General features: G+C 52.6%; 1 protein-coding gene across 1 annotated transcript in view; it reads right to left on the bottom strand.

Annotated features, from left to right (window-relative positions):
- Positions 1-1657: 1657 nt before the first annotated feature.
- The window catches only part of pkd1a (polycystic kidney disease 1a), an 87993-nt gene continuing 73672 nt past the window's right edge, over positions 1658-15978 (bottom strand). Inside the window, exons 37-48 of the mRNA XM_036546869.1 lie at positions 14828-15030; positions 14068-14262; positions 12893-13032; positions 11198-11328; positions 9969-10122; positions 9302-9427; positions 8813-8987; positions 7062-7348; positions 6276-6411; positions 2978-3289; positions 1922-2359; positions 1658-1816 (exon numbers count right to left, since the gene is read on the bottom strand). Of these exons, the coding sequence (XP_036402762.1) occupies positions 1658-1816; positions 1922-2359; positions 2978-3289; positions 6276-6411; positions 7062-7348; positions 8813-8987; positions 9302-9427; positions 9969-10122; positions 11198-11328; positions 12893-13032; positions 14068-14262; positions 14828-15030 (2456 nt within the window). The remainder of the gene's footprint in view (positions 1817-1921; positions 2360-2977; positions 3290-6275; positions 6412-7061; positions 7349-8812; positions 8988-9301; positions 9428-9968; positions 10123-11197; positions 11329-12892; positions 13033-14067; positions 14263-14827; positions 15031-15978) is intronic.

Below are 15978 nucleotides of genomic sequence, written 5' to 3'. Positions count from 1 at the left end.
TCACACAAATGTCCATCATTGGTCAGAAGCAAAAAAAAAAAAAAAAAAATACATATAAAACTGTTGTTTGGGGATGGGGCAGGTTCCCTGAGGCAAAATGACAGTAAACATTATCTGTGGGAAATAGTTCTGCTGAAGACGGGCGGGGGAAGGGGGGGGGCAGAGGAGGGAACAAAAACCCATAACACATACAACAAAAATGATAATATCCTGAAGCACTTCATGTATAATACTCAATGAGGATAATTCTGTTTAGCTGTTTTTTTTCTTCAAACAACATGAAACACAAGAGTTAAATATGGCATCATATAACAGCTTTACATACAAATAAAGTGCTAGGTACAAAAGACAAAAAAAAAAAAAAAGACAAATACCTTTTAACTTAAAAGACCACTCTGGCCGTTAAATGATAACGCAAGCTTTGGCGGCTCTACTGGGAAGTGTATGTGTGCAGCTACGTCTTGACGGTATCCAAGCTTATTATCTTTATATATTACTAAAAGTGCTTTTAAATTAGATTTAGAACCATCTTAGAAGCAATGAAAGAAGAAGAATGTACCCTCGCTTTTTTTCTCTCTGCCGGTTGAGGCGCGGATTCCTGCCTCTCTCCGGTTGGACCGAGGCAGGTCTGAGGTCTGACACCACACCCTACTCCTTTGAACAAGAACAGTCTCAAGTGACCCCCTCGGAATGCTGGGAAGTGAGGGGAGGCGCCTGGACGCACCTTTTCGTCTCCTCGCATACTGAATGTCGAGTTTTTTTTGGGCTCTGTTTCACTCACAGAAGCCTTTTTTTCCTGTTCAGAGCCTGACAGTTGGGAAGACCATGGGCTGCTGTGACGTTTCGGGTGTGGAGTCAGACCTGTATCTCTCTCTCTGTCTGTCTCTCTCTCTTTCCCTGTCTGCAGTGTGGTGTAGGATGATCTGAATAATGCTCATCTTCCCTCAGCGAGGCAAGACAGAAATGACCAGAGTGTGTGTAATCATGAGGCATAGCAAAGCGCTCTGCTAGATGATGTGTGTGTGTGTATATGTGTGTGTGTCTGTATGTATGTTTGTTTGGAATCTTTCTCCTTCTGAGCCGACCGTCACTAGACCATTTTTGTTACCTGACAAAAGCTTTCTTCTTCATATTTCATTAAAAACAATCAAATATAAACCAGTACATCTTAAAGCAATGCCAATAACTGTACACCAAACAAGTCTCCCATTGTCTCTCTGCAGTCATTTCTGCTCATTTTCTTTTTTTCTTTTTAAAGCACAACACATGATTTGTCAGTCCCCCTTGACCTCCAGGGTCACAGGGGTGAACGCGGGCGACCTGCACCTCGTTACCATGCCGACTGCATCCCATAAGCCTCCTCCAGAAACACCAGCGTGCTCGCCGCCTGCCAAGTGCGACTGATTAATGCTAACTGCTTGTGAAAGGGCTGATGAGATTCTCCTCTCGGGTACCTGTGGGATTGTTCGTGTCATCGTCTTACTGCCTGCGGGCCTCGTTCGCGATTAACGTGAGTGACCTGGGGGGCATAACCTGCTGCCCCCCTCACACTCTTTCTTCCTTGAGCGATTTTCGGGGAGGGGCGGTCCATGGGCCCTTTCTACCCCCCCTCCCCCCTTTTCCTTTGACTCCTTACGTGCGGGTTATGGGCGTGGCCTCAGGGCTTGGGGTGCCCCGAGACGTGCACGTCTGTGTTGGGGTGCACCTTGTTCTTCAGGGGCGGGGGCTTGCGCTTGCGGGTGGGGATGGTGGTGGTGTGCGCCGGGTGGCGGAACAGGCTGGAGGGGATTGGCTCGCCGTCCGCAGGGGCGTCCCACTCGTGGCGGTGGGGGGCGGGGCCGGGGGTGGGGGCGGGGGTCGAGGCGGGGGCGGGGGTGTGGTTGCCGGGGCCCGGGTGGGGACTGGCTCCGGACAGCCGCGCCTTGTGCCCCCCCTTGCCCCCACCATGGTGGTGGTGCCTCCGTCCAGCGGAGTCCCGATGGCCACGCCTCCTTCGGCCCCGCCGCTGGGCCCGCTCCAGCCGGCACTCGGTGCGGTACAGCTCCTCCGTGGCCTGGGTGACGCGGTCCAGCTGCAGCAGCAGCGAGTCGAAGGCAGGCGCCAGCCGCCGCAGCGTGGCCTCCACCTCCGCCCGCTCCCGCCACGCCGCCGCCCCCCCGCCCGCCGGGCCCTCCCCGAGGCTGCAGGGGCTGCAGGACGTGGGCCGCCACGACACCTCGGAGCCGGCGTCCACGCTGTCCGGCGTCGGCGGCGCCTCGGGCGTGTCCAGCGGCGGCAGGCACAGGGACTTGCAGTCGCTGGTGGAGGAGGAGCGGGAGGGGGGCAGCTCCATGCCCTCAAAGCGCACCTTGTGACGGAACTGGCGGGAAACAGAGAGGCGCGTCACTATGGGAAACCAGACACAGCACGACACGTAGCTGTGGGCCTGCTACGGTGTCACAAGTAAGAGTGATATAACACTGTATATTAAAAATATAGGAAGTTAATATACAAGTGTCTATACATGGGGCAGCAGTGTAGCACAGTGGTAAGGAGCAGGACTCATAACCAAAAGGTTGCTGGATCAATCCCCAGCTGGGACACTGCTGCTGCAAGGTACTTATTCTAGAACTGCCTCAGTAACATATCCAGCTGTATAAATGGATAAAACTGTAACCTATGAAAGTCGCTCTAGATAAGAGCATCGGCTAAATGACATTAATGTAATGTAAGGTAAATGTAATAATGACCAGCAGGAGACAGCTGCAGAGGTGAGTGTGGGCCTCTCACCTTGAGTACCAGCTGTAGAGGAGTGCCTGCTAAATACCAATAATGTAATGTAATGTAATGTGTATTGGTGCGACACTTGCACGAAACCTCTAAAAGCTTTCAATGACAGCATCATTAAACAGAATGCACAGGAAATGAATGTAACGCAATGAAACAGAGGTCCCCTCTCCCCCCAGTCCCCCCGGCACCCTGCGCGGTGAGCCCCCACCTCCTTGGCCCGGCTGAGGCCCATCCACATCTTGAGGCGGCGCAGGAAGAGCTCCACCATCTCGTAGTCCTGCGACTGGATGGCGGGCCGGTAGAGCTCGGCGCGGGCCAGCCGGTAGTTGCACAGCAGGACGGAGGTCAGCAGCCAGGCCAGCGCCAGGCGCAGCACGGCGAAGCTCCCGTGGTAGGCCAGGCAGGGGGCGGAGCAGGTGGGCGCCGCCGGCCGCCAGGAGAGCAGGCCCCGCCCCGCGCCGAGAAGAGTCAGGCACGCCTGGCCCACGCTGCCGTAGCCCTCCAGCACCGAGTGGAAGAACTGCGGGGGGGAGAGAGGTGGAGGGAGGAGGAGAGGGAGAGAGGGAGGAGAGAGAAGGGGAGAAGGATGGAGGAGGAGAGGGAGAGAGGGAGGAGGAGGAGAGGGAGAGAGGGAGAGGAGAGGGAGAGGGGGAGAAGGATGGAGGAGGAGAGGGAGAGAGGGAGAGGAAGGGAAGGAGAGAGGAGAGAGGGAGGGAGGAAGGGACAAGGAGAGAAACAGAAGGAGAGGGAGAGAGGGAGAAATAGAGGGGGGAGAAGGAAAGGGGAGTGGCATGGGGGGGGGACAGGGAAGGAGAGAGGGAGGGAGGAAAAAAGGAGGGAGAGGGAGAGGGAGGGGGAGAGGGAGAGGGAGAGGGAGAGGGAGAGGGAGAGGGAGAGAGAGAGGAAAGACGGAAGAACAGGGAAAAAAAAGAGGGAGAGGAAGGAAAGGAGTGGGAAGGAGAGAGGGGAGAGGGAGGGACAAGGAGAAAAAGAGAGGGAGAGATGAAGGGGGGGAGAAGGAAAGGGGAGGGGGAGAGAGAGAGAAATCATGAATGCCGCACAACCAAAAGACCGCTAGTTCAGCTCCCAGGCGGGGCGGCTGACGCCTTATCCTTGAGTGAGGCGCCTTGCCCGAATTGCTTGGGCGAAATATCCAGCTGTATAAATGGATGACATGCGAGTCGTGTTATTCGCTCTGGATAAGGGCCTCCGCTAAGCTAATAAATCATGCAGCGCAATGCAACCGAGGGACGAGCGTGCCGCGCCAACCTTGGCAGCAAGGGAACGAGGAGGGGGGGAGAAAGCCAACGCAGAAACACTTCAGCTCCTCTCAGCGAAATCACCTGACATTCCGAGGTCACCTTTTCCCTCTCTGCTACTCTGAAGGGGGCTCTCGGCCACACAGGCTCTGCTAGATTGGTCCGCTGTATTTGTATTAACAGTGTGACTTGACAGTATCTTTAAGAAGAATCCAGATGGATGGGGGAGTGGGAAGGTGAAGGTGAGTGTGAGTGTGGTCCTCTGGGGTGGGGGGGGGGTGCAGACGCACACCAAAACACAACCGACCCATTAAATTCCGTAGCTTTGCCACAAAAACCAGCAGCGCTGTAGGAGACGGAAAGAGGCACAAAACTCCTTTGAGACGCCCGAAATGCCCAGCAATCCTGTGTGCTTTTACTGAGAGCTGAAATGTGTTAAATTGCACATCCGCAGTTTTCTGTCTCAGACTCACGGAGGGAAAAGCTTGTGCGGAGGGGGCTACCTGGGGGGGGCGGGTGGGTAGTTTCCTGCCCCCCCCCAGCCCCCTTCGCAGCTTGAGGCCGAAATTCCCCGCTCTTTGTGCATTCCCACCCGTTCGCACTTTCCTTTCCGTTTTGCCTTCGGTCTGGTGAGTGAAGTAAACCCGAAAAAAAAAACACCAAGAAGCACTTAACACCAGCGGGAGCTCCTCTAAATGAAATACCTGTGAAAGCTCCATCACCGCTGCGGAAAATCAGTCACTTTATCAGAATTACACAACTGTCCCCGTATAGAGAAAAGCCAATTAATAAGAGAACCTTCCCTTCCGCCAGCTCCCACTTAAAGCCTGGCTGTGCCTGCTGTTGCGGCTTATTGCCTCACTTATAAAACGCGGGTCCCTCTTAGCGGCAGCTGTTTTTTTAACGCTGGAACGGCAGGACCTTTTCGGAGCAGAGGCGGCGCTGGCTTAATTCCTCCGCTCGGCGCTTTCGGATCAGCCATGCGTGTTTCACACCCCTCCGCCCCCGGAACAGGAGGGGAACTGGGAGGGGGGCAGCCTGGTTCTGGAAGGAGGCGTCCATCAAACCCTTACAGAGATCCCTTAGCTCTTTGAATAGGGCTCACTTTTGCATTACGTTACATTGCATTGCATGCATTTAGCAGACGCTCTTATCCAGAGCCACAAGAGGACAGAAGTGTGTCCATCCGAGTTAAATGAATCACAGTGTCAGACCAGGCTAACAACACCCCCAGACCAATGAGTGCATGCACAACACCATTCAAGCACTGGCACAAGTTAACTTGTGCTAATCTGACACTAGGCAGCCTAGAAAACTAAAGGAGGTCAAGTTCATACACCACCATGTGTCACGCAGTTACTAGATCACTTACAAGTAAATAAGCAGGAAGTAATGCAAGTAGCAGGTGCTTGGGGGTGGGGACTGAGGTGGAACTGACATAGAGTCTGAAGAGGTGGGTCTCCAGGCTGCGTCAGAATATGGCCAGTGACTCTGCTTGTCCTGACCCCCGTTGGAAGTTCATTCCACTATTGGGGGGCCAGTACAAGACAGTCATATTGTCAGCAATGCCATATTGCTTAATATGCACATGATTGAACTGCAAAGGGGAGTGTCCTACAATAACGATGTGACATGAGGTACAGGTGTTCTAATTTAGCTGTGTGTCTCCTGTTCTCCCCCTGGGCCCTGGCAAAGGTGCTCGGGTGATGCCGGTGATCGGGTCTGAGGGTGGAGCGTGGGTGTGTGGAGTTCAGGTGGGTGGAGCTTGGGGGTGTGGAATTCAGATGGGCGGAGCTTGGGTGGGTGGAGTCCAGGTGGGTGGAGTGTGAGAGGGTTGAGTTCATGTGGACGGAGCGTGGGTGGGTGGAGTGCAGGTGGGCAGAGCTTAGTTGAGTGGAGTTCAGGTGGGCGGAGCTTGGGTGGGTGGAGTTCAGGTGGGTGGAACTTGGGTGGGTGGAGTGTGGGTGAAGCGCAGGTGGGCGGAGTGTGAGAGGGTGGAGTTCACGTGGACGGAGCGTGGGTGGGTGGAGTTCATGTGGATGGAGTATGGGTGGGTGGAGTTCATGTGGACGGAGTATGGGTGAGTGGAGTTCAGGTGGGCGGAGCGTGGGTGGGTGGAGTTCATGTGGACGGAGTATGGGTGAGTGGAGTTCAGGTGGGCGGAGTTTGGGTGGGTGGAGTTCAGGTGGGCGGAGCTTGGGTGGGTGGAGCACACGTGGGTGGAGCACGAGCGGAGGGTGTGCTTACCAGGTGCCCGGCGTGCGAGTATGCCAGCAGCAGAACCAGCAGCGCCACCGCGCCCGCCGCCAGCTCCCAGGCGGAGCGCCGCAGGGTCCTGCCGAACACCGCCCACTCCCGCAGGAAGCGCAGCTGGTGGGAGGCCGGGGGTGGGGGGAGGGGGGGGGTAGAGGGAGTGGGGAGAGGACCAGAGGACAGCAGGGTGAGGTGGGGAGGAGAGAGGGGCAGACAGGGGGAGAGAAATTAGCCGTTAACTACCATTATTAAAAGAACACTGGGGCGGCAGTGTAGCGCGGTGGCAAGGAGCAGGGCTCATAACTGAAAGGTTGCTGGTTCAATTCCCCGCTGGGGCACTGCTGCTGTGCCCTTAGGCCAGGTACTTAACCCACACTTGCCTCAGTAAAAATATCCAGATGTATAAATGGATTAAACCAGTGTTTTTTCAATCCTACTCAACCGCTCAACCACTCAACTTACTCAAACCAGTGTTTCTCCATCTATCCTTGCTGCTTCATTAAATCAGGTGTGCTCAGCTAATCAAAAGTGCCACTGATGAGTTCAGCCAGGTACGCAGAGCAAGGACAGACAGAAGATATGCAGGACAGTGGGCCTCCAGGAGCAGGACTGAGAAACACTGGATTAAACTGAACTCTGGGTAAGAACATCAGCTAAATGATAACGATGTAACGTAACGTAAACGTAATAATGACCAGCAGCTAAATGACAATAATGTAATGTAACGTAACAATGACTCCCAGCAGACGGCTGCAGAGGTGAGCGCCGGGACCCCTCACCTTGAGCACCAGCAGGAAGAGCAGCAGGGCGGAGAGCTGGGCGAAGGCTTGGCTCTGGAAGGCCAGCGGGTAGAAGTCGGTGAAGCCGTGGCGCCGGCGCAGGTAGGAGGCCCACTGCCGGTCGGCCAGCGCGGCGCGGCTCAGGTGCAGCGCCGCCGCGCTGAGGGACAGCGCCAGGCTGCACAGCCCCGCCACGTTCCACGGCCGCAGGAAGTAGCCGCGCCCTTCCCTGCGCACGCCGGCGCTCTCCCGGGCGCAGAAGTACACCACGAACACCAGCAGCACCACCTGAGGGGGAGAGACAGAGAGCGAGAAAGAGAGAAGGGGAAAGAAAGCATGTTAAAATGGGCACGAAGTTCACTGCTGCCAGTACCACAGACTGCTGAAAGGCTGAAGCAGCTGTGGGGGAGATTAAAAGGGGATCTCGCGGGGCACGCCGCGACCGTCTCGCCCCTGTCCGAATGCAAACTGCAAACGTGCGTCTTCTTTGCATGTGCTGCTGGAGGCACCCTTCTTCTCCTGGTGTATTGGTCACCACGGAAACAGCATTCTGACCGAACAATGGGCACAGAGTTACTGCGACACACCTCTGTTCGCCCAGGGTCCACCGCAGCCACAGAAGCCAAGGCTGAGAGAGCTGCAGGCTGTGTTACTGTGAGGAGCAGTGAGATGGAGAGCTGCAGGCTGTGTTACTGTGAGGAGCAGGGAGACGGAGAACTGCAGGCTGTGTTACTGTGAGGAGCAGGGAGACGGAGAGCTGCAGGCTGTGTTACTGTAAGGAGCAGGGAGACGGAGAGCTGCAGGCTGTGTTACTGTGAGGAGCAGGGAGACGGAGAACTGCAGGCTGTGTTACTGTGAGGAGCAGTCAGGCTGAGAGACCTGCAGGCTGTGTTACTGTGAGGAGCAGTCAGGCTGAGAGAGCTGCAGGCTGTGTTACTGTGAGGAGCAGGGAGACGGAGAACTGCAGGCTGTGTTACTGTAAGGAGCAGGGAGACGGAGAGCTGCAGGCTGTGTTACTGTGAGGAGCAGTCAGGCTGAGAGAGCTGCAGGCTGTGTTACTGTGAGGAGCAGGGAGACGGAGAGCTGCAGGCTGTGTTACTGTAAGGAGCAGGGAGACGGAGAGCTGCAGGCTGTGTTACTGTGAGGGGCAGTCAGGCTGAGAGAGCTGCAGGCTGTGTTACTGTGAGGAGCGGTCAGGCTGAGAGAGCTGCAGGCTGTGTTACTGTGAGGAGCAGGGAGACGGAGAGCTGCAGGCTGTGTTACTGTGAGGAGCAGGGAGACGGAGAGCTGCAGGCTGTGTTACTGTGAGGAGCAGGGAGACGGAGAGCTGCAGGCTGTGTTACTGTGAGGAGCAGGGAGACGGAGAGCTGCAGGCTGTGTTACTGTGAGGAGCAGGGAGACGGAGAGCTGCAGGCTGTGTTACTGTGAGGAGCAGTCAGGCTGAGAGAGCTGCAGGCTGTGTTACTGTGAGGAGCAGGGAGACGGAGAGCTGTAGGCTGTGTTACTGTGACGAGCAGGGAGACTGAGAGCTGTAGGCTGTGTTACTGTGACGAGCAGTCAGGCTGAGAGAGCTGCAGGCTGTGTTACTGTGAGGAGCAGTCAGGCTGAGAGACCTGCAGGCTGTGTTACTGTGAGGAGCAGGGAGACGGAGAACTGCAGGCTGTGTTACTGTGAGGAGCAGGGAGACGGAGAACTGCAGGCTGTGTTACTGTGAGGATCAGTCAGTGCTGAGAGACCTGCAGGCTACGTTACCGTGAGGAACAGGTGCAGGTCCAGGCCGGTGCTCAGCCTGTGTTGGCTGCAGGTCTTCAGGTCCACGCTCGGCAGCGCCCCCTGGGGGGCGGGGAACTCCAGCAGGAAGGTCACAACCGCGAGCAGGTCTGTGTTGGTGTTGTAGAGGGTAAACTCCACGAACAGCGCCCGGCTCCTGAGCGCACACACACACACACACACACACACAGCACACAGGTAAGCGGCTGCACAGGGATGATACACTGACATACAGGGTTCCTCAGGGCCCCAGTGCTTCCTGATCTTACAGATGGCCAGGTACAACGAGCTGGCATGTAGTAGCATGTTGCTGAGACCCATCTGTTGACTCTGAACTGAGACCATCTGGTTTCCCCATCTGCTCAGTTCCTGAGGATACTGTTACCCTCCCCCTGACTCACCCCATCCCCAAACCTCCCCCAACCCCTCCTCTCTCCCCCCGCACTACCCCCGCCATTCCTCCACACTCACAAGGACTCCAGCCAGTGGTGCCTCTGTAGGTTCTGGATCACAGCCTCAGACTCCTTGACTGACCTTCCGAGGTCCTGGACGTAGCCTCCGTTGTCATAGATGGAGACCTGACCCCAGTGCCACGCTCTACAGATAGAAAGAGGTCAAAGGTCAGAGAGAGAGACAGGGGACAGGAGCAGAGGTGTCTGATTCTGTGTGCACTTTAGTACCAGCAGGAGCCAAACACTATAGCACAGCTCTTTATGTGAGGCCCTTTATCTACACTGCAGGTACCCATAACTGAATGACATGCATTCAGGATGTGTGTCTAACAGCACTGGCGTCTTAAAGAACACTGAGAAACAGTGTCCTTTTATTGTCACCCAGGTAGACACACGCCCACCTGCACTTATATACATGTTGTCTTCTGGCGGATCTTCTAACCAGAGCTCTTATTCAGAGCCAAGGCACACAGGTGCATATAAACCAGGCAACATGAATAACAGGACACAAACAAAATGTAAGACCACATCTGAGCATGTTACAACAGGATCAGAGCAATGAAAATTTCAACAACTGGTCATGATTGAACTTGAAGTGCAATGATTGAGCTTGAAGTGCTATGATTGAACTTGAAGTGCAGTGATTGAGCTTGAAGTGCTATGATTGAACTTGAGGTCCTTCTTACCCGCTGGCATCGGCAGGTGTGGCGGTCCAGTTCTGGGCGTGGCCAGAGCCCAGCCCGGCCCACCCCAGCCCCGGAGTGCTGTTCCCAGCGGGTCCCATCTGTCCGCACCCGGTCCAGGAGGAGCCCGCAGTGAAGTATCCCACGCTGTCACACGCTAACAGGGGGAAGCACAAGAGAGGTCCAGATCACTAACGCAGGGCCTGAGCAAATGAGCAAACACACAGCTAGGGAAATAACCTGTGCGAATCACTCCGCTGTCCCTCTTCTGCAGCGGACAGGGGTTAGCATGGCAATGTGGTTTGGCGGGTGACGAACTGGGCTTGCTACCAGAGAGCTGCAAGTTCAAGACCTAGGTTGGCCACTGCTGATGTACCCATGAGAAAGGTGCTTTGCCTGAACTGACTGCAGGATATATGCAGCTGTATAAACACATGACGTGTAACAATGTGAGCTGTATGAACACCTCTGCTGACAAGTGAGGTCATTATGGGCGGAGCTTGCTCTGCTGTGTCCATGACTTGATTTCGCATAGGTTTAGGTTACGTTTTGTGCATTCAGGACAAGTTCTCATTGGTTCAATACGCATTTTATGCATTCAGGACAAGAAAACAGGGTTTTTCAGCATTAAGTGGAAAAGAGAGGTCTGGCTGTGAGCAGGAATGCGTAACCAATCTGACAAATATGGTTTTTTCCATTACAATACATGAGTAGCAAAGATTTCAAGCTTTTTAAAGTTAAATGTCATTGCACTGGTGACGTTTTTTGGGGTGTTCTATTAAGCTGAATGTGGATCTAAATCTTTAGGTTTATCCCCACACTCTCCAACAGACCTCTGTAGCCCAAAACCCTATCTCCCCCAACCGCACACCCTTCAGCAAAGCCCTGTACCCCAATTCTCTCTCCCCGCACCTTTCCAACACACCCCTGTACTCCAACCCTACACCTCAAACAAGCCCCTGTACCCCAACTTTCCCTCCCCTAACCCCACACCCTTCAATGCACCCCTGTACCCCAACTCTCTCTCCCCCAACCCCAGACCCTGCAACAAACCCCTGTAGTCCCAACCCTCCCTCCACCAACCCCACACCCTCAAATGCACCTCTTTAGCCCCAACTCTCCTTCCCCTAACCCCACACCTTCCAACGTACCCCCGTACCCCAACTCTCCTTCCCCCAATGCGACCCTGTACCCCAGCCCGCCCCTCCCAAACCCCACTCCCTATATCTCACCATGTTCGGCGCGGATCTGCCGAAGTCGGGGTGCCCCCAGGAGCAGGCTCCCCGTCTCCTGCATCAGAGTCCGTCTGTCCAGCAGGAGGGGCAGCAGGGAGCGGGACAGCCAGGCCCACACCTCGTCAGGCCTGCACACAGACGAGACCAGAGACAGCGATCAGATCAGTGCCATCTGCCCTCGACTCGTCACGCCTGGGCGTGAGCGGGGGCGAGCCAGAGCATCCTTAATCAATCCGTTGTAGTCGTGACTCTGGGGCAGCTGATAAAATATTGATGCACGCTAAAACAGAGCTCAGAATAAGAACTTGCTCTTGTCTGACTGATGTGGATAAACAACTCATGAAGTCAGCACCATCCCTAAAAAAAATAAAATTAATAATAAAAAATACAATAAAATGATCAAAACTGTTACACCCACATGTTTGAATGCCATGATCAAATCTGTAATAGGTTGGGATGTGACAAAGATAACTATATAAAAAAATGCTTGGGGAAAAAAATCTGCGGGCACGATAGAGATGCCACAAATCGGTATGCATTATTCAGTTTGAAAATCACTGCTCTGTGGAACGGCTGTGCTTCACATTCTGCATTTTCAATGAACACGTCAATAATCTGTGGAAAAGGGTGAGACACCTTTGATCAAATATGCATTAGGCAGCTTTAAACATCAGAACCTGGAAGGGTGTTTCCCTGCACACTTCTGTCTGGTTAGGACTCTGGGCTTTTGGGGGGGGGGTGCGAACGTGCTGATAATTGCTCCTCTTTTCGGCTCAAAACTATATCTTTGGTTTTATATTAGTGCTCATCATCGGATTTTCACAATGATTAGGTACTTGCACTTACTAAATTAAAAAATCACAGCAGCGCTGGACATAAAATAGTCAGTCTCACAATTTGTTGAAGTAATTTTCTAAATTAACTACTTACATATAAATCAGTTTTAGATATTGGCAGACACTAGCACCTATGTGGCGTAGTTTTAAGGAACTCTGCGTGTAACCCATAAGTTGCCAGTTCACTTTTCAATTCAGTTAAATTCAATTTTATTTGTATAGCGCTTTTTACAACACAAGTTGTCACAAAGCAGCTTTACATTGTTCCCAGGCCTGAGACCCCCTGAGAGCAAGCCAAAGGCAACAGTGGCAAGGAAAAACTCCTTAATTAACAACAAGAAACCTGGAGCAGAACCCGGCTCAGAGGGGGAGCCCATCTGCTTCTGGCCGGCACTGGGCAGATAGAATTACAGAGAATACTTAAAGTTGTACAATGTACTTTAAGACATTTGAGTTTGATAGACAGTAGTAATTAACAACAGAGTAATTATAAAATGTATCCTAGAATGTCCAGGGTTAAAGTCTTAAGTCCAAAAGCTCTGTAGCTAAGGCAGTCACCAGCTCTAAACCAGCTCTTTGGGCGGCAGTATTGCATACGGATAAGGAGCAGGGCTTGTAACTGAAAGGTTGCTGGTTCAATTCCCAGCTGGGGCACTACTGCTGTACCCCCTTCAGCAAGGTACTTAACCCAGAATTTCCTCATTAAAAATATCCAGCTGTTTAAATGTAAGCTGTGTAAGTCAATCTGGATAAAGAGAGCCTGCTGAATGAATGATGCAATGTAACGTAGTGTAAACCACTGGGAGATGCAGTGGTGTACGGGCGCGGGGGTTTGGTCGCCGGGCTGCGCCGGTACCTGCTGATGTTGGTGAACTCTGCGGTGTGGAGGCGGTGCTGCAGCTGGCTGCGCAGCTGCAGTCTCTGCGTGTCCCGGCTCAGGTCTGCGTAGTTTATCAGGAGCACCACCAGCAGAAACAGCATGTACAGGATAAAGTTCTGCCAACACAGCGGGGACGGCGGTGTGTTAGGAAGTACGGAGGTGGCGTGTAGTATGTATCTGAAGACAGAACGTCCTCTTTTCCAGCGGTCTGCGAGTCGTCTCTGTGCTAGTGGGTAGGTTTTTTTTTAGATCGATGCTGCTCAGGTGCAGTGAACTGACCTTCATTGTGTGTGGAATGGTTTATAGAGCCAGTGTGTGCATGTGTTTGTATATGTGTTTGCATTCTGTGTGTGTGTGTGTGTGTGTTTGTGTGTGAGAGTGTATGTGTATCTATGTGTGTATGTGTGTGTGTGTGTGTGTGTGTATATGAGTGTGTGTGTGTGTGTGTGTGTGTGAGAGAGAGTGTGTGTGTATCTCTGTGTGTGTGAGTGTGTGTGTGTGTATCTCTGTGTGTGTGAGTGTGTGTGTGTGTGTGAGAGAGAGTGTGTGTGTGTATCTGTGTGTGTGTATTTGTGTGTATCTCTGTGTGTATCTGTGTGTGTGTGCATGTGAGAGTGTGTGTGTGTGTGTGTATCTCTGTGTGTATCAGTGTGTGTGTGTGTGTGTATCAGTGTGTGTGTGTATCAGTGTGTGTGTGTGTGTGTATCAGTGTGTGTATCAGTGTGTGTGTGTGTGTGTGTATCAGTATGTGTATCTGTGTGTGTGTGTGTGTGTATCTCTGTGTGTATCAGTGTGTGTGTGTGTATCTCTGTGTGTATCAGTGTGTGTGTGTGTGTGTGTGTATCAGTGTGTGTGTGTGTGTGTGTGTGTATCTCTGTGTGTATCAGTGTGTGTGTGTGTGTGTGTGTGTGTGTGTGTGTATCTCTGTGTGTATCAGTGTGTGTGTGTGTGTGTGTGTGTGTATCTCTGTGTGTATCAGTGTGTGTGTGTATCTCTGTGTGTATCAGTGTGTGTATGTGTATCTCTGTGTGTGTCAGTGTGTGTGTGTGTGTGTGTGTGTATCAGTGTGTGTGTGCGTATCTGTGTGTATCAGTGTGCGTGTGTGTACATCAGCATGACTGTACGCGCGCAGCACCTCTCCCCTCCCCTACCTTCAGCATGCTGTGCAGCAGGCGCACTTTGCGGGCCTCCTCTCTGGCCTGGAAGAGGGCGAAGCCCTGGGGCGGCCTGACCCTGGGGATCCGCTGGCTGACGTGCTCCACGCGCGGACTCTCCACCAGCACGTCCTGCTCCTCCGGCCGCAGCCTCCGCACCACCAGGGCGAAGTACAGAGCCTCCACCAGCACCTGCACGGGGCACACCCAAAAGAGGCCTCACACCCCACCCAGGGCAGCAGCATCCCACCTGTTCCTAGGTGCGTTTCACAGCTGATGCATTATGCTGTAGCCCAAAAAAGCCTCTGCCCACTGCATATACTTTACACATTACTCTGAGCCATTCTTATCTTGCTTAGCAGAGTATTTTTACTATCCTGTAGAGCAGAGTACAGTACAGAAGGGTTCCGTACTTTACTGTCTGATAAATGTACTTCGATGCAGTGCAATGATATGTGCTGTTCCGTTCTGCACAGTACTGCCTCTACACTTTCCTGAGGTGCAGTCCCATGCTGTCTACGGTACAGTGCTGTTTTCCACTGTCTATAGTGGAGTGCTATGTTCCACGCTGTCTTTAGGGCAGTGCTATTGTGCTATGTTCCATTCTGTCTAAAGTGCAGTGCTATACTCCACACTGTCTGTGTACAGTGTAATGCCATGTGCTCTGCTACATTACATGCTGTTGTTCTCTGTTCCATATAGTCTCCGGTGAGGTGCTATAGCGCTGTGCTATGCGGTGCGGTGTTCTGCGCCGCACCTTAAGCGGCTCCAGGATTAGGACAGAGGCCCCGATGCTGCTGATGGCGGATATGAGCCACATGAGGGCCACTCGCTCGCTGAAGCCCAGGCCCAGCCAGACCGACAGGCCGCTGGACAGCGCCAGCACCGCCCAGCTGCCCACCAGCGCCGCCTGACCGCACCAGGGCGGGAACCGCCGCTGCCGGCACACGTCCGCCATCACTGCGAGAAGGAGAAGGGGGGAGACAAGGCGCCGCAGATGAGCAGGGGATATAGGGCTTACATGGGCTACGGGGTATAAGAATCTCCCCAATCATCCTTGAATTTCAGCAGTGTTAGGAGAACCGAGAATTTGCAAGGGATTATGTTGCTTTGTCAGCATTGTAGCAAAAGGTGTGACCGCAAAAACCTGAGACACAATAGAGCAAAATCTGAAACAATATGCACCAAAATAATAACCTCAGATATATTTTCCGAAGCAGTGCTCATATGTATAGCACATTTGGTTTCACTGCACAGGTCAATGTCCCACAAAACAAAGATTAATGTTCACAGACTACAAAAAAACCTACGTGCACAAAAAAGCAAAGCCCTGACAATTCCCAAAAATCTGAGTAAAAATAAATAAAAGAAGAAATTACAGTCCTAAAAAATAAAAACAAAAAAAGTTCAGTTCAATATACAATATATGACAAGCAATGCATTGCAAAAAATAATAATTGAAAAAAAAAACTTTCTCTCAGCTTACCCGTTCTTCTTTCAGAAAAAAGTAGAGCGTGCTGGTGGATGGACAGATTTTGCTTCACATTCATTTGGTTCTATGTATACACATCTACTTTTCATAACCATCTTGTCAAGTTAGTTCTTGGCTGCTTTGTGAAGATATATCTATAGTCCACACGGAGATAAAGAAATGAACTGGCTCTCTTTGATTCAACTTATCTCAACTATTCTCAGGACTCTCGCCAAATACACTATCAAGCCATTAATCTACCAGGCCTCTCCCTCAAGCCTGCCAACTCCTCATTCCCAGTTCCTGTTAATGTTTTTACAGTACTGCTCCTCTAGGGGCAATGTTCTCCCAGTCACTGCTTCACTGTATAGGACTGGGTTTAAACATTACATTAGATGGGCCTTTATGGGAACAGCACTTAAAACATAAAAAACATT

This window comes from Megalops cyprinoides, chromosome 1 (assembly GCF_013368585.1).
Source record: "Megalops cyprinoides isolate fMegCyp1 chromosome 1, fMegCyp1.pri, whole genome shotgun sequence".
Classification (NCBI taxonomy): domain Eukaryota; kingdom Metazoa; phylum Chordata; class Actinopteri; order Elopiformes; family Megalopidae; genus Megalops; species Megalops cyprinoides.
This window is presented reverse-complemented; position numbering and strand designations above follow the sequence as displayed.